Source organism: Tachypleus tridentatus, unplaced genomic scaffold, assembly GCF_004210375.1.
Source record: "Tachypleus tridentatus isolate NWPU-2018 unplaced genomic scaffold, ASM421037v1 Hic_cluster_1, whole genome shotgun sequence".
Taxonomy (NCBI): domain Eukaryota; kingdom Metazoa; phylum Arthropoda; class Merostomata; order Xiphosura; family Limulidae; genus Tachypleus; species Tachypleus tridentatus.
The window spans coordinates 13,390,382-13,412,908 of NW_027467777.1; the positions used below are offsets into that span (position 1 = coordinate 13,390,382).

Consider the following 22,527-nt stretch of genomic DNA (forward strand, 5'->3'; position numbering starts at 1 on the left):
ATGAAACACTGCATTCTAATCTTTATAAGTTGATGTATAAGAATGCATATTTAGTTAGCTATGCTGGCTGCCAGGTATACGATTTAAGTATGTAATTTTCAGTGTAAACAATAAGTTATTGATAAAATGCACATGCTAGTGAGCTTGTGTCTGATACTGTAATCCCAAACTGCATAATATATATTTCACCATTCAGTTTAGCTGGTAAAAGCATTAAAGAATTATTTTATCATAAAGTACACAAACTGTTATATTTTCATGTCTTTCCCCTCAGTTTAATAATGTTGTAAATACATTTGATATTTTCAAAACACCTAAATTTGTTGTTTACTCATTTCTAGCAAAGAAACCATATTCATTATACATTCGTGTTGAAGCTCATCACATCAGTCCTGTTATTGTGTACACCAAGCTCCTTCTGGCTCACCTGACTGGAACTGTCTTGGAAAACAGAACAAAAGAAGATTGTAAGGCTGAAGAGTCAAATGAGGTCAGATATGCCATCATGTTCTTTGTTGATATTTTTGTCTTACCAGGACTGACCTACTTTCTGGAAAACCTGTAAAAAATTGTTAAAAGCTTCTGGAAACTTACAACAGTTTTTTGTTTCAATAGCTCCTGTAAATTTACAAAAGATTCTCTTGTGATAGCAACATCTGTTAACAATGTGCTTAGAATGTGAACAGTGCATGAGAACTCAGACATCCTGCAAGTCACTGTGATTCTTATTTCTAGTTGTCTGTTTCTCACTTGGTTAGGGCATCCACTTTTCATAGAGTTTGTATTTCCATATTTTGTACACAATTTTATATGAATTCTGGTCTTGTGAGTTCTGGGTTAGTTATTATTTGCTGTCCAGTAACATTAGATGTACCACAAAGTTTTCTCCCTAGTAGTATGGTAGTGTTAAAATAGAATTATTAAACATTTGGTTTTGACACATGGTTTTGCTTGTCTACTTTAACCATAAGTTGCAACAATATCTCATTTAACTTCCTATCTTGTGTACAATATTATACATATTTTATTTTTTGAGAGTGAAAGATATTTTAAAATAATATTGTAATATGATTTATAAGAATAAATAAATAATGGGAAAGGCAAAGTAAGAACAATATCTTGCCAATTTTAATAATTATTTCAGTAACTTAAATGACATGTTTTAATTGTCTTGCTGCTCCAAGACGATTGTCATTGTTTGAAAAAGTTGTTGAATAAAAAAGGAAGTTTTTTTTTCCTTTATTAATTTCATTTCAAATTCAAAAGAAATTATGTAATAGGTAATTGTGTGTTTGCATTACCTGGTGGATGAAAAGAATGTTTTAGACCTAAAAACAGTGATTAAGAGAGCCTTAAATTGTATAATTTTCAAACATCTTGTAGATTCCACACCAGAAGAAGAATATATTTTTTATTTGCTACGAGTATAAAGGTTTCTTTCAGTTCAGTATAGAACTCATTCTTTGAGCTAAACCTATAGCAGCAAGCAAGAAATGCTATTTATGTGCAAAACTATGAATGGATGCCCAGCTGTCATCAGCTTGGCATGATCAGGTGGCTAGGATGTTGAAATTATAATGTGAGAGTCACAGGTTCAAATTCCACTTACTAAAAATGTGCTTGCCCTTTCAGCCATGGGGCATTTTAAAGTGATGGTTAATTCCACTATTTTTTGGTAAAAGAGTAGTCCAAGGGTTGGTAGTGGGAGGTGATGACTAGCTGTCTTTCCTCTTGTCTTTTACTGTTAAGTTATGGACTGCTAGTGCAGGTTACCCTTGTGTAGCTTTGTGCAAAATTAAAGCAAACAAACCAGTTGTCAGTAATGCTTAAAATCAAGAATGCAGTGTAATTTCGAACATTTTTGACTGGTGTGGTTTAAGAGGTAAAAGAATCCATACCTAAAAAAAACCTAGTTTTATGAAAAAAAGCATTGATTGCTAAACGTGTTGAATAGAAACATTTAACAATTATTTTTGTTAATAGAATACATCGGGCTTCATTCCGATGACATGTTCTAATTTTGCAATACAACTAAAAATTATGCAAATTTTTTTATTCACATTTACATATATGTGTTACTTTTTTCTTTTTTAGTTTATGATGTTTCTAAACCTATGTCAGCTAACTTACCTTGTTTTTTCCTTATATCTTCAATAAAAATGGCATGAAAGTTTTTAGGCTTAACTCTTCAACAGTACATGGAGTGCATCAGGCCTCATTCCAGTGAAATGTTCCAATTATGTAACACAATTAGAGGCTATGTATATTTTTCTAACCTTGTAGATATTATTGTGAAAGATCTCCTCACTTTTACAAGAATCAAATCTGCTAATGTATAAAAATGTCTCCTACAGTTTCACTCTCTAAATGGTAACAGAGAATTTCCTGGAATCTTCCAGTTATATTTCTGGAAAAATGTTCATTTGGAAGTGTGTAATCCTTCTCCTAAAATTTTTTTCACTCACATGTGCATGTGATTTTTCTTTCTATTTGTTTTTTTCAGTCCTAGTTTCATCATTATGATTTCTTTTTCTTTTATATATATATATATCATCTACTGACCTTGGTTTCTGATGTTGCCTTCAATGAAAGTGGCATTAAAGTTTTCCAGATATAACTCTTCAACAGTCTGCATGTTGTTGGTGTATCTGGCAATAACTTACTTATTATAATATTTTTCTAAAGAGTATCTTGGACTCATTACAAACCTCACTTGCAACAAAACAATCTCTTGTTGGTTTGAGATGAATAAGAAAGCCATGTCCATGTTGAATAAAACATGGAGTTGATTTATAATGAAGGCAAAAAAATGTCTGGATGACTCGTTTGTTTCACATACCTTGAAATTAATGAATGCACAAAAATCAGATATCTCTAGGCATGTTGTTATTTAGGTAATGCTACGTGTATTGTTGTTTAGGTGTCACTAGTCACAACCTTTGGTATTTAAACAAATTTGTGTTTCTCTGAAATATAAATATTTCCCACGTAATGTATAAAGAAAATAGATCTACATCAGTTGATGTTGAAAGCTCAAACTACTCATGAAATATGTTGGTAGTTTTTTTAGAGTAATACTGTTTGTTTATTTATTTATAAAATGTCTTTCAGTGCCCTTGCAGGAGAACAGTATTTTTTTTCAGTAATAACAAGCGTCATGTTTATTTCTTTTTCTTTTAATTCTGTCCCCTGCTAGACGCCCCCTGCTAGTACAGCGGTATGTCTACGGATTTACAACGCTAAAATCGGGTTTGATTCCCCTCGGTGGGCTCAGCAGATAGCCTAACGTGGCTTTGCTATAAAAAAACACACACACACAAACCACAAACACACAACCCTGCTAGGACTGTAGTAAGTTTACAGATTTACAACACTTAAAATCAAGGGTTTGACCTCCCCTTGGTGGACACAGCAGATAGCCTGATGTGGCTTTGCTGTAATAAAAACACACACACGCACACACTTAATTTTTTCTCAACTTTTCTATGTTATAATTTTCAAAATAAAAAATATTCACTCTTTCTCTACAATGTAATTGTGTTTTAAATTTTGTTATATCTTCTGTTATGCAAGTTTATTACTTTCTTCAAGTTAGAACCTTGTTTTTTATGTCAGTCATATTGCTTCTTCTGCGTTGTTTCACTTTTCTGTGGCCCAGCATGGCCAGGTGGTTAAGGCACTCTACTTGTTATCAGAGAGTTGTGGGTTCGAATCCTCGTCACACTAAACATGCTCACCCTTTCAACTGTAGGGGCATTGTAATGTGATGGTCAATCCCATTATTTGTTGGTAAAAGAGAAGCCCATGAGTTGGTAGTGGGTGGTAATAACCAGCTGCCTTCTCTCTCGTCTTATACTGCTAAATTAGGAACAGCTAGTGCAGATAACCCTTGAGTAGCTTTGCACAAAATTCAAATCAGACCAAATCAAATTACTTTTCTGTTTACTTTTTAAATATCATATTTGGAACATAACTGTTATCTTTAGTAATGTTTTTTTTTATTCTCTATATGATGTTATCAGTGATGATGAGAAAACCCACTTGTAGAGAAAAATATATATGTAAAAATGTCTGTTTTGGGTTGAGAAAATTTTTATGTAGAAGAGAGAACAACGTTTCGACCTTCACGAAGAATATCCTATTAGACAAAAACAAATTTAAACCAATACACATACATCCAACAAAGACACACGAAACACAACTAAACAAAATACTACTAAAAATTAAAAAAGCCAACACAATTTCAAAAACACTATTCCTACATACGTAAGACTGACTCACGCACACCCCAAACCTCATAAACCAGATTGTCTATTACGACCAAGTGTCCACATATGAATTGTTTAATTACAATCTTGGTAAATATGTAGCATGGGCATTCTCCAAATATGTAACATCAGCCAGCTCATTCATCAAAATCTCTTAATTTCCAGTCTTCTCTTAATCAACTTAATCATAAAGCCTTAATGGCCAGTTTCAATGTTATAATCCTCTTTACAGAAGTCCCAACTGCTAAAGCCTGCAAGACAGACTTAGAACTCTATATCTGAGACCCTAATCCATCAATAGATATTCCCAGCAACCAGTTAGCAACCCTTATAGAATTTGCCACGATGAAGACAAATTTCATGTTCAACAACCAAAACTGTATACAAACAAATGGCCTAAGCATGGGCAACTCAATATCACCAGTTCTAGCCAATATTTTTATGACACAAGTTGAAACACAGCAGTCAACACAGCATTACATCCACCACTATACTGGTACAGATATGTAGATGACACGGTTGTGGGATTCATATCTATAGAACACACACTTAATTTTTCAATCACATTAACTCTATACATTCCAACATTAACTTCACATGTGAACAGGAAGAAAGCAATCAAATATCATTTCTTAACCTCAAAATTACAAGAACCGATACACAATTTAAAACAGGAATCCACCGAAAAGTCACCCATACTGGACTATACATTTTTTGGGACTTAGCACATGAAACAAAACAAAAACTTAACATACTAAGAAACCAAATAAACACAGCCATAAAACTATGCTCGCCAGATAAAATTACCGATTAATTAGACAAAATAAAACCATACTTCATCAACATCAATAAGTTTCCTCCACAAACCGTAGAAAACATTATACGCATGCATCTAGACAAAAAGCAAAATTAACTAACAAAAGTAAATATGTCTCATGAATAAAAAAATCATGAAACCATATTCTGCTGCATACCATATATTCCCAACATCTGCAGAAAAATAACCAATATTTGGCAAAAACTAGTAACAAAATATGACATTCGAGTTAATACCAAATTTATTCAAAAACCAGGCACAAAACTGAGGTCTGTACTATGTAAAAACTGCACTGACAAACACCACACCAACATTATTTATAAAATACAATGTGATAACTGCCACGACTTCTATATTGGAGAAACAAGTAGAAAAATGGAAACCAGATTCAAAGAACATAAAAAGTCACCTTTACACGTTTTCGAACACTGCAAGTCAAATAAACACAACAAAACCATAGAAAACACTCAAATACTAAATAAAGATACAAACAAACAAATGCAAAATGAAAGAAAGCTCACTTATACAACAACCGAAGCCCAAAATAAACCAATAGAAAGGAACACCTTTATACCTATATTAACAAATATAATCAAACATCTAAGCATGCCCTCTACATTCCTACACTCAGTTTCACAACCTCCTTCAATTATGTCAGCGATCGGTCAGTTACCTCTTTCTTTCTTTGTGAACCTGACGATGACTGATGAAGGTCGATATGTTGTTCGTTCCTCTACGTAAACATTTTCTCAACCCAAATCAACTGTTTACACACACACACACACACACATATATGATGTTATAGTTTTATCAAAAGCCTTTTTGGTGTGATAAAGGCAATGTCCTTTAAAATTTTGATGTAATTGCTAGTGTGGAAAAGAACGTGCTAGTGTGTGTTAATTTAAGCAAGGAATGTTTTGATAAAACAACATTTTAGTTACACATGAAAGTGTGTAAACATTGTTATGTTATGTATCTGTTCAGTAGAAGCAAACCATAAACAAAAATTAGAATACAAACTCATGAAAGATCTTAAATATTCTGGTTGTTTATTCTTGCTGAATTCTTGATATGCAATGTGTTTCTGGAGTGATATAAACATTTCAATTGATATATTAAAGAATTGTAAAGTATGTTAATTAATGACAATGAAGGATTTAGCCTGTTTTAATGCTTTGATAGTAGAAGATACTGGAACAATATAACAAAAAGACTTGTTGTTTTAGAATGGGTACTGATTTTGGACACCTTTTTTCATCATAGATTTACATGTATAATTGGATTAGAGGATCAGATCCAAACAACACAGGTGTTTGTGTTCAGTCTACTACTAGGTTTACATTAGCACGGTCTCCAGCTTTTGAGCTAAAAGGTACGTGTGTACTGTTCCATTGCAAATCAAAGTAATTTCTATTAATATTCAATGTTAAAATTATAAATAGTTGAAAAACGTGCCCAATCTTTGCTTTTAATTGTACTTGGAGGTGACACATTTCATTGAAAAAATGTTAGTTAATTAACAGATTCATTAGTTTATTTTGTTTATAAGAGTATGTAGGAGTGAAGTATAAAATGTAATTAACATGTTTTAACTGTCAAGGTGTTAAAAAACAAAATTGAAAAGTTTTTTTCCCTTAAAAGTGTAGAGAGAAATTTTATAAGAAATGCAAAACTTTACCTAATGTTTACTTATGTCTAAACATGTTTTACGTGTAGTGTGTTAAAGAAAAGTTTGTTTTTACACTTTTTTACCTTACATGAAGTGCAACAGTGAGTGATTTGCCCTTTCTAAAGGTATATACAAAACACACAAGAAAATGCACCACTACAAAGGCTATTTAATATATGAAATACACTTAGGGGAGAAGTTTTAAAGACAAAGAATGTGGAACTTGTCTGATACATTACTTTGAGAGCTATGTTCTGACTTTCTGACCACTGTTAAAGTAATTATGTTTCATATTTCTTGTTTCATTGCATGCAAGTGATATTATTTAAATTTTTTTGATATCTTTGATATCTTCTGAGATTGAGACCCCAAGTGGCTCAGCAGTGAGTATGGAGGTTTTATAATGCTAAAAACTGGGTTTTGATGCCTGTGGTGGGCACAACATGGATACCCCATTGTGTAGCTTTGTGTTTAACAAAAATCAAATGCAGATTGTTTAGACTCAAAGCTGGTTCTTGGTTGTTCCTGTTCATAATATTCTGTGTTCAGTTATAATTTGAGTATAATATATTTAACTTGTTCAAATATTTAATCTGTATAAGTAATCTTGCACCTTGTTTTGTGTCAAGTAAAGGATTTTAATAGTCATCTCTAAATGTATTTACTTCAAGAAGAATCCTTGCCATCATAAACAATAGATAACTGTAGATTACTTGTAAATATTGTTATTCAACCATAGTGTTGCTGTAAAAAACAAAACAAAAATAAAACACCTGTGTGTAAAGTGCTTCTTAGGATTGTGTAACAACATGGCTGACTGGTTAATCAACCATCAAAGCTCTTAGTTAGTCATTGGGATAAAGATAGTACGGTTGTCAAACATAATCTTCTCCAGTGGCTCAACAGTAGGACTGAAATCATTTAGTGCTAAAATTCTGGTTTTTAATACCTGTGGTAGGCACAGCACAGTTATCCCATTGCTTAGCTTTGCATTTATCCACAAACAAGCAAAAAAAAAATACTGGCATAAATGGGATTACATGTATTGGCTACACTAACCTTTGTATTAGTTATGTGAAATGTAATATTAAGTCATGCAATAAAATTTGTAATTAAATAAATAATCCAAATGTTTCATATTAATTTAAAATTTTAGAAAAAATCACGTCAGTTAGTACATCTTACAGTCTATGAACATGTGTGAAATACATGTGGGTAAGAATCTCAAAAAATGAAGGTAATTACACAAAGACGTATGTGTGAGTGTATGTGTTTTTAAATAAATGTGGCACTGTTAGAGTTGTTTATTTATGCAATTGCAGTGCATGAGTTAAAGGGGAAACTTAGAAGTTACTTAAGACAAAAATCTTTTGTTTTCACATTCTTTTTTAAAAGTATATTTTTTCGTATATATACATATATTTATTTATTCATATACTCTACACTGCTATCATACTTATAATTAGTGTTTAAATCTAGAGAAAAAAATAGATTGTTTTATAGCAAATGGACAGCTTTGTTTCAGATAGCACGTTCCGTATTTAAGCTTGTTTAAATAAACATTACAACATTGGAACAAAAACATTGTACCTGTTAAATAAGACTTTTTTAACAAAACAAGTGAGTTTTGTATCCTGAAAAATTGTGTATAGTTTGTTATACCAATGTTTTGTACATATGTCATATTTTGTATGAAGTGAACTACTTTTCGTAATTGAATGTTTCAAGGTAAGTTGTAGGTGACATTAAGAGAATGACTTATGAAAACAAATTGTCTAGGTGAGATCAAGATCTTTATTTCCCTTTATAGACTGGACTTCCACAGAATATTCCACATGGACTGAAAGTGTGTGGACAGAGATTTCTTGTCGAATCTTTTTGAAGCCAAGTAGAGTCCAAGAAGGAGTTACCTTTGCTCTAGGAGTCATCATTCTAGTAATCTCTTTTGGAATAGTTTACCATAAAAAATCGAGCTAATGTGCTTTTTGGGTCCAGAAACCTAATTGCTTGCTAGGAAAGTGCCACAAATCATATCGCTTTGGCTGACTTACAGGGGAGCATGCGACTGGCAGTGGCCAAGGACTTGCCACCCCCTACATTTTTGTAATTTAAACCATCTTTTATTTTATTTTTTGGCATTAGTTTGACATTCAATCATCTTCTCATATCTATTGCGATCTAATAAATTTATATCTTATTAAATTTTTAGAATGTTTTTTACTTACTACTAAATTTCAAGAACTTGTGCAGTGAAATATTCAGTGTTCTAGTTATTTGCGTTACTGTTTATATTAAACCTTGCATTTTCAAAGATTTATGAATAGATAACTTGTTTCAGGTTTTTAAGACAATCATAGATAGACATTACTTTACCTTAATGAGTCCATTCATTTTATTACACATTGTGGAAGTGCAGAAAGTTACATGGAAGGCAATAAATTTGAGATTTGTGAATATCCTGTCAATTTTTAACAAAGTTCAACACATTTTAATTAATAAAAAATGGAAATTAATCTAGTGTAATTGCTTTCTAGATATTATTACTGTCAGTTTGCACCATGCTGTTGAGGTTAGCATATAAATAAAAATAAGCTGAGTTTCAAGGAAATAGCTTATAAATAATATTACAATATTTAATGTTAACTTATGGTCAGAGCAAGGGGGAAATAGCTTATAAATAATAATTTTCTACAAAAAATATGGAGTGGTTAAAGAATAATTAGTACTATCATCTGAACAGAGCAAGCTACCTACTTATAAATAAACATGTTATTGATTATTGGTAATTAAATATACTTTTCACACAATCTTATAAAGAATAGAATGTATTGTTCCATCACTTGGGCATTGTTGTATTGTCTGCAATAATACGAATAATATATTAAGCCAATAGTTTAAGGTTGTTGAGAAAATAGTTCAAAAGTAATAGCATTTAGCTAATTTAAAAATAGCATTCTAATAGAAACGTTGCATACAGACAGCTTAAAGAAAATTATAATAAAATTACTTTGAAGTAGTAGACAAGTTATTGTGGAAATAAAACTTATTTTGTTTATTATAACAATTTCATCCTGAGACAAAATGCAAATAAAATATTCATACATACTTTCTATACAGCTGGAATTATTTTTTTGTCATGTCCTCAGATATTTGTTTTCTTATACTTCTTGTGTGGTTATCTGCAGTTAAAGCAATCTCTTTATTACCAACAGTTGTTATATTTACTAATTACTAAATTTTAACAGTGTGGGAAGCATAGAAGACCAGTCATATTTTTTAGGAACAGTGTGATAGAAGCCAGTGTTTCCCAACTGCTGTCTGTGGACCTGTGTCAGTCCACAGGAAGATTTTAGCTGGTCCACAAGATAGCTGATAAAACATTTGTTTTAAAATGTAGCTACCGAACTATATTGTTTTACGATGTAATATAGGGTTATTTTAAAATGTTAATTTTGCACGAATTGGTTCAGAAAATTTGGGGATTGAAAACAACTGATCTGTTGGAGAATGGTTGGGACCCCATTAATATAGACAAACTTATAGTATTCTATATAATTAATATATCCAAGTTTACCAAATACTGATGTCAGAAAGTTTCCAAATGATGGTGGCCTGAAGAACTTTGTAGAAATATTTATTAAAACTTTGATTAAGGTGGACATGAACTTGGAAAAGTCAGGTGAAAAAGCTGGAAAAATTGAAAAATCTTCCTAAAACATTGAAATATTGTACCACTGGTTTATTAGCTCAGCTAAAGTCAATGTGTAAACCATGCTGCATGGTTATGCCATTTAGTCTTGTTTTATCTTGTGATAATTATGTAACTTGTTATATTTGATGATAGATAAGATGAAATATTCTTTTATAAGCACATATTCAACATTCTAACAGCATGATGCACTGTTCTTGCTTGAAGACACCATCGTATGAAGTAAATATGTCTAGTTTCAATGCCACCCTTTTAACCACATTACAGATTTAAGGAGTGCTAGTTTGGGAAATACAGAATTTTTTCTGAAAATTTGGGAGATAATGTTGGAAAATAAATAGTTATTGTTAATTTTATTTGTTTTGTATCTTTTTGTTTGGAAAATTTCTTTTATTTTTTGTAAGTCTGTAAGGTTAAAAAACAATAGAAATATGTTCAGATTTATTCACTATCAGTTGTAAGAAGAGATAGACGATACGTTGTTCGTTTGATGTGAAGATGATTGTTTGATCAAACTTCTTGTCTTATAATACAAGTTTTGTAAAAACTATAATTTTTTTAAAACCAGTTCATTGTGGATGTTTATTACATCTTGCTTGTCTGTGTAGTTTTATACTAGGCTTGTCATGATGTCATATTTTCTGGAGGAACACTTAACTTGTACAACAAAAACTTACCTGACTGATATTTAATTCACCCTACAAAACGTTCAAATTTTTCATTTAGAAAAATGTCTATTGATGACACGATAATTTTTTGAATATTTTTATGTATCTAGGCTCTCCTTTAGTTAATTTTATGTATTGTATGAAATAGACTTCTGTAATATTTAAGTTCATTAATGTACAGAAGTTAGTTTATTTCAACATTATGTAACTGAAGGAAATAGCTGGTGAAGAAAATCGTGTGTGTGTCCAATTTGCTTTAATTTAAGTATCTGAAGGAAAAGCAGTATTTTTATCTACAAAAGTTGTATGATATGAAAACATTGCATGTAAGGACTAGATAGCAGTCAGGAAGTTTTGTTAGTAGTTTAGTGACTTTTATTTCTATATTTGCACTCTAGTCTGCCAAAGCCGTGTGATTTGTGATACAAGACGCATAACTGTGTGTGGTCCTGAATAACATGTTTAGTAAGCACTGAGGTGTTTTTTGTTGCATATTAAGAACAGAAAAACATCTTTGTGACTGCTTACATGAAATAAAATGATTGTTTTCCAACTTCCATCATTACTGAGGAACAATATATCGTAAAATACTTGTCTAGCATCAGGAATGTTAGACTTATAGGTTACTAAAACTTTACCTGGAATACCACTGAAACTCTGGATTGAACTGTTCCAGAATTATTTCTTACAACTGTAAAAAGTTGATACTTGTATATTTACAATCGAAATTTTGTGATCATTCCAATTTTTCGACTACTAAAGATAGAAGATTGTGTTTTTCACTTCTTTTTGGCATGATGAGTGATCAGTCACCTCTTCTTTGCTGCATATAGATGTGTAATTTTTAAAACATACATCAGTAAGGTGTTCTTTCAGTGCACATTGGATAACTTAAATCATAATTGTTTTATCAGTACTGAAGTTCTCACAAAGTCTTATGATAAAATTTAATTTTGTGAAATTAATTAATAGATGTCTGAATGACTGACTTTTAGAAATTGTTTTGAAGACTTTATTTTATGATATGCTTTGTCATATATGTATATATAAATCAAGGTTTGTGTGATTGATCAGTGTTTTCTAAGTATAAAATATTGCTGTATTGTAATTTCCAGTGTTTAAGTTATTTTCTGATTAATAATTCACAGTAGTTAAGTATTTCAGCCATACCTAATTTTTTGAAGTTAAAATGTTTAAGTATTCAATTAGTAAACATTAGATGTGAATAAAAACCTTTTCGGTACTTTAACGTTACAACATTGTATTTATCAGTATAGAAATGTAGAACATCATTGCACAGTATATATATACAAAACTTAATAAATTTGTAAGCTTAACGTGTACTACCTTAGTAAGTTAACTTCAGAATGGTGAAATTTTATCACCCTAATTTCAATGTTCTTCTCAAGACGTGCATTTTTTCTTGTAAATTTTGAGTAACATGGAAGATTTATGGAAATTCTATAAACACTTGTGAACAGTGTTACAAACCTATGATGAAGGCTCATTTTAATATTTGAAATACTTATGTTATTGAAGTACTGAAGATTGAAATTATAACAAATTTAGTGTTTTTAAATAAAATATGTGATTACTACAGTTGCAGCCCACAAACTGATTTAGGGCCAAAGTAAATTAGTTTTTCTCAGTCGTAATAGTAGAGTTTCCAGTTAAAGTAATGATTTTTTGAAGATTGCACACTTTGAAAAATTGTACAGAAGGTTAAAATTGAATGGTACAACTTGAATATATGAAAAAGACTCAGCAGTATAAACTTATGAACCAACATTATTATAACTAAAGAAATTGATAGGTGAAAAAAAACTGACTGGTGTTTGAACCCATGATCTTTGATTAAAGGGGCCAATGAAACTCCAGGATCAGGACTTGAACCTAAGATCTTTGGCTAACAAGGCCAATCCTTTATCCAACTGATAAAGAGAGTATGAGTTGTCCATGTCTCTCATTGCTTATATAACTGAGTTTAAGATGTGTTGTGGTGGTCAAGCAGTTAGTGGGTTAATTTACCACCAGATCATAAGAGTAACTAGTCTAGCTTATTGGCTTTTACATATATGATAATGTTGGTTAGAAAGTTTACACTCATTGATTTATAACAGTAGTATGATTATTAATAGAAGCAAGTGTACTCCTGTCCTTGAGTTGCTGGGAAGTAAGTATTAGCAATTTCTCAGGGAAAAGGTCCAAAGTTGTATCATCGACTCGTATCTTTGTACACTTGGTTTATGATTTTAGTTTGGAGAGTTAGCTATCATAATAGTGAATCGTAAATATCTTTAAAAAAAAAAGAAGTTAACTAGATGTAACTTTTTGTTTACTTTGGTCATGTATGTATTCAAGGTAAAGTGCAAGTTATTTTTGCAGGTTAGTGCTGCCCTTCACAATAACATCAGTTTCAGTGTTGTTTCTAAAAAAATCGCGATAGAAGGTCTTAAACAAGAATTGGTAAAAGTAGGAAAAGAAAATGATAAAAATTGAAGAAAAGGTATTTTCATGAATGAATGAAAATGTTGAGGTGGCAGCACTGACTGATATGGTAAATCTGAAGATATTTAATTGTGATTGTGATTTGAGATTTCGTTGTAACTACATGTTTGATTATTAAAACTTCAAGTTTTTAGATGGCGCTGATGTTCTCACTGTGGTAAAGTACTCTTAAAGTACGAATTGTATTAATTTATGGAGTAATGAAAACCATTTTGTTTTCATTAAGTTAAATTTTAATTACACTTTGTTTCAGTGTGTATGGAACTGACCTAAAGGTAAAGTATGTTTACACCTGTACAGGATGTGTGTAATAAGTGATATGTTAATTTTAAAACATGGCCACTGTTGACGTCATTGTTTTAAACAGCTACGATATTCAATGGCAAACACTTTTATCAATTCGTTACTTGATATGGCCTTTGAAATGATCATGGAGATAACCGGGTATAAGTCCAGCGATACAATTGCTGAAGACGTTTTATTATTATTATTTACATTGATTCTTATATTTGGGGCTGCTTATGCCATTTCTTAAAACCTTTGCTGATTCCGATGCATAATGTAGGATAACTCCATGAGTTAGTGATACACCAGAAAATAAGCTGCATCCATCATAGGAAAATATAAGCAGGATTTCAGGGACTGCTTAAATTACTATAAGCTGAATTTAAAGTGTGACAGATGATTCTGATATCTTGTCACGAGTCAGTCTTTGTGCCATAACAACCTGATATTTTGTTACGAGTCAACCTTAATGCAACGTGAACATGCTGTGAATTCTACACTAGTTATGAAAGCTTGAGCTTGTATCATTTTGATAATAATAAGGTGAGGGGTGAAGTTTTTGAAATGTACTTTACAAGAATTTGGTATCTAAAAGACAAACCCTCGTTTTTGTAACTGCCCAATTATGAGTGAATGGCCCCTGTAGTTAACACATTAGTAGGTCTTGTATGCTTGACGTACAGTTGAATAGAAGAACACAGTGTGCAAAGTGAGGGAAGGGGTATAAGGGGAAGATACTCCCACTTTTTGTTTATAAAATACGTCTTTTGTTCCCCTCGTTTTTTTTTACACCACCACCATTAAAACCTGCGATACTACTACACACCTCACACACACCTCAACTTCAAGAACGGCAAGTACACGAGGAATACGTACCACAATATTGAATGTTAATATATTTGTCCATTAAACAAGGGTATGTTTTGTGTAAGTATATTTAAAAACAAATTGTTACACACAGCTTCAAATGGTTGTATTTTAACTGGAGAACATTGTAGGAATAAAATTTACATATTTGACAAAAATACAGGGTGTTCGGAAAGTCACTGTGCAGTTTTGTAATCATATGTCTATTCAGTCTATTTCAGGCCAGCAACTGATAGCGGTGTTTAGAAACAAAATAAGAAGGATCCAAGTCACTTTCAACATTGTTTATAATTGTCATTCATATTTACCTCCTGCACTCTACATTGAAACGTGTCTGTTAATAAATATATAAGTGCACAGTGACTTTCCCAACACCCTGTACTTCAGCATTATATAATAAGTACACCAAGGCAATACAAACTGTTGGGGAAGTGATCCATACATTAACAACGCTGGACTTGAGTAAGGGTGACCTGCAATAATTCACGTTGCAAATATTAATACCGTTAAAATATTAGAATAACAATTTGCTTACCTTTTGAAATAAAAGTTTCAAAACTTATATGATATTGTCACATACATTAACATTGTGAGAATATAGACTAAATTTGTGTAATAATTTATTATTAGGATGCCAAAATACAAACACACAGCGCGACAAAAAATAAAGTAATTAAATGGTTATACAATATTTAAAAAATAACACCGACTTTATGATGTATTAAAAATTATGCATTTCAGGAATGAATTTTTCCATCACGTTTTTTAATACTGGACCCGTGAATGATTAAAAAGGAAACTACAGAAACTGGAGAGAAGAGTAAACTGGGAAAACTCATTGTTTTATATCTATACTGTAAAACACTTGTTACATTTTCAAACGACGCTGACTGGAGCTAGAAACAGAACAATGGACCAGCTTCTCCTTCCAACATCCACCTTGCATTTACGGTGATCTGGAGCGAACAAATGAAATAGTTTAGTTATTTGTTATAATAATTTATATACAACCCCCCTCCCCCTCTTGTGAATCAGCGGTAAGTTGGAAGGGTTATAACGTTAAAAGCCTGATGTCGATAAAAGTGGTTGACTGGTTTGGTATTTTACGGTACAAAGCAACTAGGCTATCTGCGCCAAACATTCGTCGATAAAAGTGGTTTCCAACAGTTTAACAGCAGTTTTGCGCTTAACAACGGAGTAACAGCATCAGTAGCGACACCTAGGTAACACAAATTGATGCGTATCTTTATTTTGAACACAACCCATTGTTTGTACGCGTTTTGCCTAAGGATGTTGTTGATTTGTAATATCTTGAATAATTTATTAAGAGTGGTTAAAATATGTATTTTCTGATTATCAAACAATTATTCGAAAAATATAAATACATCAATTTGATGACGTGTACCGCCATATTAAAATTAAGTAGGGAACACTTGACATTTATACACACGGTTGTTTGTAGAATGACCTAATATTGGCATTTCTATTCATCTTTATGATGAAAATATGCATCATAAGTTTTATAGATATCTAGTTTTGTGGTTAGTTTTAGAATTAGATGATTTCATCCTGGAATACAAGTTTCTTAACAGAGATACACGAGTACATACAAAGTATAGAACAAAGAGATCACATGGCAAGATATTTCTCTGTAAATTACTAGTATCTGAGTATGACAGTATCTTGTTGGAACGTCGTACTTTTATAATAAGGTTTTACATTACACACCCGAGCCATCTCAAAACGTATTTTCTTAGAAGTGATTTGTAATTATTAAGTTTTAGGTGACTTGCATTGAATAACGAACAAATGATTAATAATTATAGAAAACTGCTGATGTAATTTATCTTAATGTAAAGCTACGTAATAGGTTATCCTCCGCGCGGAATCGAACCCCAGGTTTTAGCGTTGTAATTCTGTAAACTTACCCACTGCAGAGAAATATCTTGCCATGTGATCTCTTTGTTTTATACTATAGGTGCTCGTATATCTCTGTTAAGATACTTGTACTCCAGGATGAAATCATCTAGTTCTAAAACTAACCCGAGAACTAGAAGTATTTCGGATCCGGAATGGGTAAAATGATTGAAGTATAGAATAAAAATTTACGACCTTGTATGTTTGTTTTATCGATTGGTTAAGTTTCATAACATACAGCAATTTACTTCACTGGTAGTCACGTGCATGTAGTATTCATTATTACCACAATATATGAGTAATTCTCTAGTTGAAACTCGTCTCTCGTAATTTAATACTATACTATCTAACAGATTGTGGTCTTGTATATTGTAGTTGACCTGATGTTTTGAAAATAAATATTTCATCTTAGTTTTTTAGATAAACCAAACTTCAGTATGCCCAAACTGTTGTATTAAAACTACACTACTATATAAATATTTACTGTTGTATTAAAACTAAACACATACGATCAATAAAAATACTTACAGGAGGAAAATATTTTTCGACTTTCAAATAGTATTCGAAGCTATAAGGTTTTCCTTTTTCCAGTGGACATTGGAGATTTTTGCCAATACATCCGTTAGGATTAAGATTAGGAAATGGAAGTAGCACGGAGAGAATTTTAGCTTTGATACTTACTTGTGGTTGTTTGGAGTTCTGATCTAATAAAAAAAAAAGTGCCGAGAAAAGTGACAATGAAATTTTAATGGAACTTTTTTCAATGAACCATGAAACCGTAATGTGAAATTACCTATATTATGATAAGTTAACGCTTAAAACAATATTAAGATTTAGGTATTTAAAATGTAAAGCTAGATTTCGTTAATATATGGACATAACAATTTGTATAAAACAGTATCTACTAATCTTTAAGCGACCTATTTCTAAGTGTGCCAGCTTTGGGGGGTTAAAGGTTCACATATCATTATCCGATCAGACAATGTATTGTAGAAGTTACACTTAACTGATTTATTAACGATTAGCGCAAACAACCCTTGGGTGAATTAAAACATTAATACTGCACATAGATTTAATTATTAGCCCTTAGAGATCTTAGGCTTCGTTAAGTTTCTTATAGTAAAATTCAAAATGCTAACTCAAAAGAGAAGATGTGAGGGATAAACACAGGAACATCCAAACTAACGTAACAGTAAGTACAGGATAATATACAGGAACATCCAAACTAACGTAACAGTAAGTACAGGATAATATACAGGAACATCCAAACTAACGTAACAGTAAGTACAGGATAATATACAGGAACATACAAACTAACGTAACAGTAAGTACAGGATAATATACAGGAACATCCAAACTAACGTAACAGTAAGTACATAGGAAAACATCCAAACTAACGTAACAGTAAGTACAGGATAATATACAGGAACATCCAAACTAACGTAACAGTAAGTACAGGATAATATACAGGAACATCCAAACTAACGTAACAGTAAGTACAGGATAATATACAGGAACATCAAACTAACGTAACAGTAAGTACAGGATAATATACAGGAACATCAAACTAATAACGTAACAGTAAGTACAGGATAATATACAGGAACATACAAACTAACGTAACAGTAAGTACAGGATAATATACAGGAACATCCAAACTAACGTAACAGTAAGTACAGGATAATATACAGGAACATCAGGATACTAACGTAACAGTAAGTTGGGTACATAATATACAGGTAACAAACGTAACAGTAAGTACAGGATAATATACAGGAACATCCAAACTAACGTAACAGTAAGTACAGGATAATATACAGGAACATCCAAACTAACGTAACAGTAAGTACAGGATAATATACAGGAACATACAAACTAACGTAACAGTAAGTACAGGATAATATACAGGAACATACAAACTAACGTAACAGTAAGTACAGGATAATATACAGGAACATCCAAACTAACGTAACAGTAAGTACAGGATAATATACAGGAACATACAAACTAACGTAACAGTAAGTACAGGATAATATACAGGAACATCAAACTAACGTAACAGTAAGTACAGGATAATATACAGGAACATCCAAACTAACGTAACAGTAAGTACAGGATAATATACAGGAACATACAAACTAACGTAACAGTAAGTACAGGATAATATACAGGAACATACAAACTAACGTAACAGTAAGTACAGGATAATATACAGGAACATACAAACTAACGTAACAGTAAGTACAGGATAATATACAGGAACATCAAACTAACGTAACAGTAAGAATTACAGGATAATATACAGGAACATCCAAACTAACGTAACAGTAAGTACAGGATAATACAGGAACATCCAAAACTAACGTAACAGTAAGTACAGGATAATATACAGGAACATACAAACTAACGTAACAGTAAGTACAGGATAATATACAGGAACATCAAACTAACGTAACAGTAAGTACAGGATAATATACAGGAACATCCAAACTAACGTAACAGTAAGTACAGGATAATATACAGGAACATCCAAACTAACGTAACAGTAAGTACAGGATAATATACAGGAACATCCAAACTAACGTAACAGTAAGTACAGGATAATATACAGGAACATCCAAACTAACGTAACAGTAAGTACAGGATAATATACAGGAACATCAAACTAACGTAACAGTAAGTACAGGATAATATACAGGAACATACAAACTAACGTAACAGTAAGTACAGGATAATATACAGGAACATACAAACTAACGTAACAGTAAGTACAGGATAATATACAGGAACATACAAACTAACGTAACAGTAAGTACAGGATAATATACAGGAACATACAAACTAACGTAACAGTAAGTACAGGATAATATACAGGAACATACAAACTAACGTAACAGTAAGTACAGGATAATATACAGGAACATCCAAACTAACGTAACAGTAAGTACAGGATAATATACAGGAACATCCAAACTAACGTAACAGTAAGTACAGGATAATATACAGGAACATACAAACTAACGTAACAGTAAGTACAGGATAATATACAGGAACATCCAAACTAACGTAACAGTAAGTACAGGATAATATACAGGAACATCAAACTAACGTAACAGTAAGTACAGGATAATATACAGGAACATCCAAACTAACGTAACAGTAAGTACAGGATAATATACAGGAACATCAAACTAACGTAACAGTAAGTACAGGATAATATACAGGAACATACAAACTAACGTAACAGTAAGTACAGGATAATATACAGGAACATACAAACTAACGTAACAGTAAGTACAGGATAATATACAGGAACATACAAAAACTAACGTAACAGTAAGTACAGGATAATATACAGGAACATACAAACTAACGTAACAGTAAGTACAGGATAATATACAGGAACATCAAACTAACGTAACAGTAAGTACAGGATAATATACAGGAACATCCAAACTAACGTAACAGTAAGTACAGGATAATATACAGGAACATCCAAACTAACGTAACAGTAAGTACAGGATAATATACAGGAACATCCAAACTAACGTAACAGTAAGTACAGGATAATATACAGGAACATACAAACTAACGTAACTAAGTAAGTACAGGATAATATACAGGAACATACAAACTAACGTAACAGTAAGTACAGGATAATATACAGGAACATCCAAACTAACGTAACAGTAAGTACAGGATAATATACAGGAACATACAAACTAACGTAACAGTAAGTACAGGATAATATACAGGAACATACAAACTAACGTAACAGTAAGTACAGGATAATATACAGGAACATCCAAACTAACGTAACAGTAAGTACAGGATAATATACAGGAACATACAAACTAACGTAACAGTAAGTACAGGATAATATACAGGAACATCCAAACTAACGTAACAGTAAAGTACAGGATAATATACAGGAACATCAAACTAACGTAACAGTAAGTACAGGATAATATACAGGAACATCAAACTAACGTAACAGTAAAGGTACAGGATAATATACAGGAACATCCAAACATAACATGTAACAGTAAGTACAGGATAATATACAGGAACTACGCATCAAACAACGTAACAGTAAAGTACAGGATAATATACAGGAACATCCAAACTAACGTAACAGTAAGTACAGGATAATATACAGGAACATACAAACTAACGTAACAGTAAGTACAGGATAATATACAGGAACATACAAACTAACGTAACAGTAAGTACAGGATAATATACAGGAACATCCAAACTAACGTAACAGTAAGTACAGGATAATATACAGGAACATACAAACTAACGTAACAGTAATATACAGGATAATATACAGGAACATACAAACTAACGTAACAGTAAAGTACAGGATAATATACAGGAAATCCAAACTAACGTAACAGTAAGTACAGGATAATATACAGGAACATACAAACTAACGTAACAGTAAGTACAGGATAATATACAGGAACATACAAAGTAAACTTAACAGTGAATATGGGATAAACACAGGAACATACAAAGTAAACGTAGCAGTACATATAGGATAATATACAGGAACATACAAAGTAAACTTAATAGTGAATATGGGATAAACACAGGAACATCCAAACTAACGTAACAGTACGTACAGGATAATATACAGGAACATACAAAGTAAACTTAATAGTGAATATGGGATAAACACAGGAACATCCAAACTAACGTAACAGTAAGTACAGGATAATATACAGGAACATACAAAGTAAACTTAACAGTGAATATGGGATAAACACAGAAACATCCAAAGTAAACGTAGCAGTACGTATAGGATAATATACAGGAACATACAAAGTAAACTTAATAGTGAATATGGGATAAACACAGGAACATCCAAAGTATAGGAAAATTATAAAATTATTCATAATAAACTTACTAGCAATAAAGTCCACTTCCATCCGAACGACTTCACCTCTAGGTATTTGACAGGGTTCTTTATTGCATGGCGTCACTCTAATTTCTTGGATTTGGGAGCGGTCTCCGTCACCTTATATAAGACAATATTCAATATTAACTAATTATATCAGTTTTTAGGCTTAGATTATTGATGGTGTCATTCTTCGATATCAACTTATTGTATCAGTGCTTAGGCGTAGCTTATTGTGAGTCTTATCTTTTGCACTTCACCCACTCCACCTGATAAAGGTCTGGTTCTCCAGATGAATCACCACAAACGATGTTAGAATACACAGACATTAATTATAGTGAACTGAAATTTGGTCAGGCGGGAAACGACTTTGTAGCTTATCAACTTTTCTTGCGAGTTAATAGACTGGCTAGCGATGACATTGTACTGAAAAACTTGTATCTCATAAATGAAAACAGTACCGTTGTAAACAAACTAAATCATTTTATTTTTACCAAAAACAGTGCAAAGAACAGTAATCTTCATTATACAATGATAAATGGTACATCTATCTAGTGCTCCCTTCCTGGAAGAAATATTTCTAGCTTTCGTATGGTCCCACATGAGTACCCTGAGCAGCGCCATAGTGAACTTGTCCACAAATATCTTATTGCAACCGTTAGGGAGACATGTTTTGGAATGCTTATATATACTGTATTTTTAAATCAGACGCATACATGGTCAATTTGTAATGAAACACTTGCCTACAAGCTTTGAACATGGCACTACGGATCACTTGTTTCTCTACTAGGTCAAGTCATTACTGCAACTTGTAGACAAATATGTCCCTGTCACTGAGTCACTCCTTATTCATGTGCAGTAATACATCATGTTCCAGACTTGACTGTTTACCCTCAGCGTCAGTAGTTGCATT

The 22,527-nt window shown here is 32.0% G+C and overlaps 2 protein-coding genes across 2 annotated transcripts in view; one reads left to right on the forward strand and one right to left on the reverse strand.

Moving 5' to 3' along the window:
- Window positions 1–10,468, forward strand: part of LOC143242031 (nicastrin-like) — a 29,316-nt gene extending 18,848 nt beyond the window's left edge. The window contains exons 12-15 of the mRNA XM_076485370.1: window positions 342–490; window positions 6,349–6,457; window positions 8,565–8,689; window positions 10,409–10,468. Coding sequence (XP_076341485.1) covers window positions 342–490; window positions 6,349–6,457; window positions 8,565–8,689; window positions 10,409–10,468 — 443 coding nt within the window. The remainder of the gene's footprint in view (window positions 1–341; window positions 491–6,348; window positions 6,458–8,564; window positions 8,690–10,408) is intronic.
- A 4,412-nt stretch (window positions 10,469–14,880) lies between these two features.
- Window positions 14,881–21,781, reverse strand: LOC143241906 (NPC intracellular cholesterol transporter 2 homolog a-like). Its single transcript, XM_076485211.1, has 3 exons — window positions 21,624–21,781; window positions 17,237–17,412; window positions 14,881–15,747 (listed from the first exon to the last, which is right to left on the reverse strand). Exons 1-3 carry the CDS (start codon window positions 21,643–21,645, stop codon window positions 15,688–15,690), a joined length of 258 nt encoding a protein of 85 aa, XP_076341326.1. The 5' UTR covers window positions 21,646–21,781; the 3' UTR covers window positions 14,881–15,687.
- Window positions 21,782–22,527: the final 746 nt, after the last annotated feature.

Bases quoted from the DNA above. Each gene is read 5' to 3' on its own strand.
- LOC143241906 (XM_076485211.1), bottom strand. From the start codon at position 21,645: ATGGAAGTGGACTTTATTGCTA. The intron at 17,413-21,623 runs GTAAGTTTATTA...TTTTTTTATTAG, and splicing joins GGAAGTGGACTTTATTGCTA to ATCAGAACTCCAAACAACCA. The intron at 15,748-17,236 runs GTAAGTATTTTT...TGTTCGCTCCAG, and splicing joins TCGAAAAATATTTTCCTCCT to ATCACCGTAAATGCAAGGTG.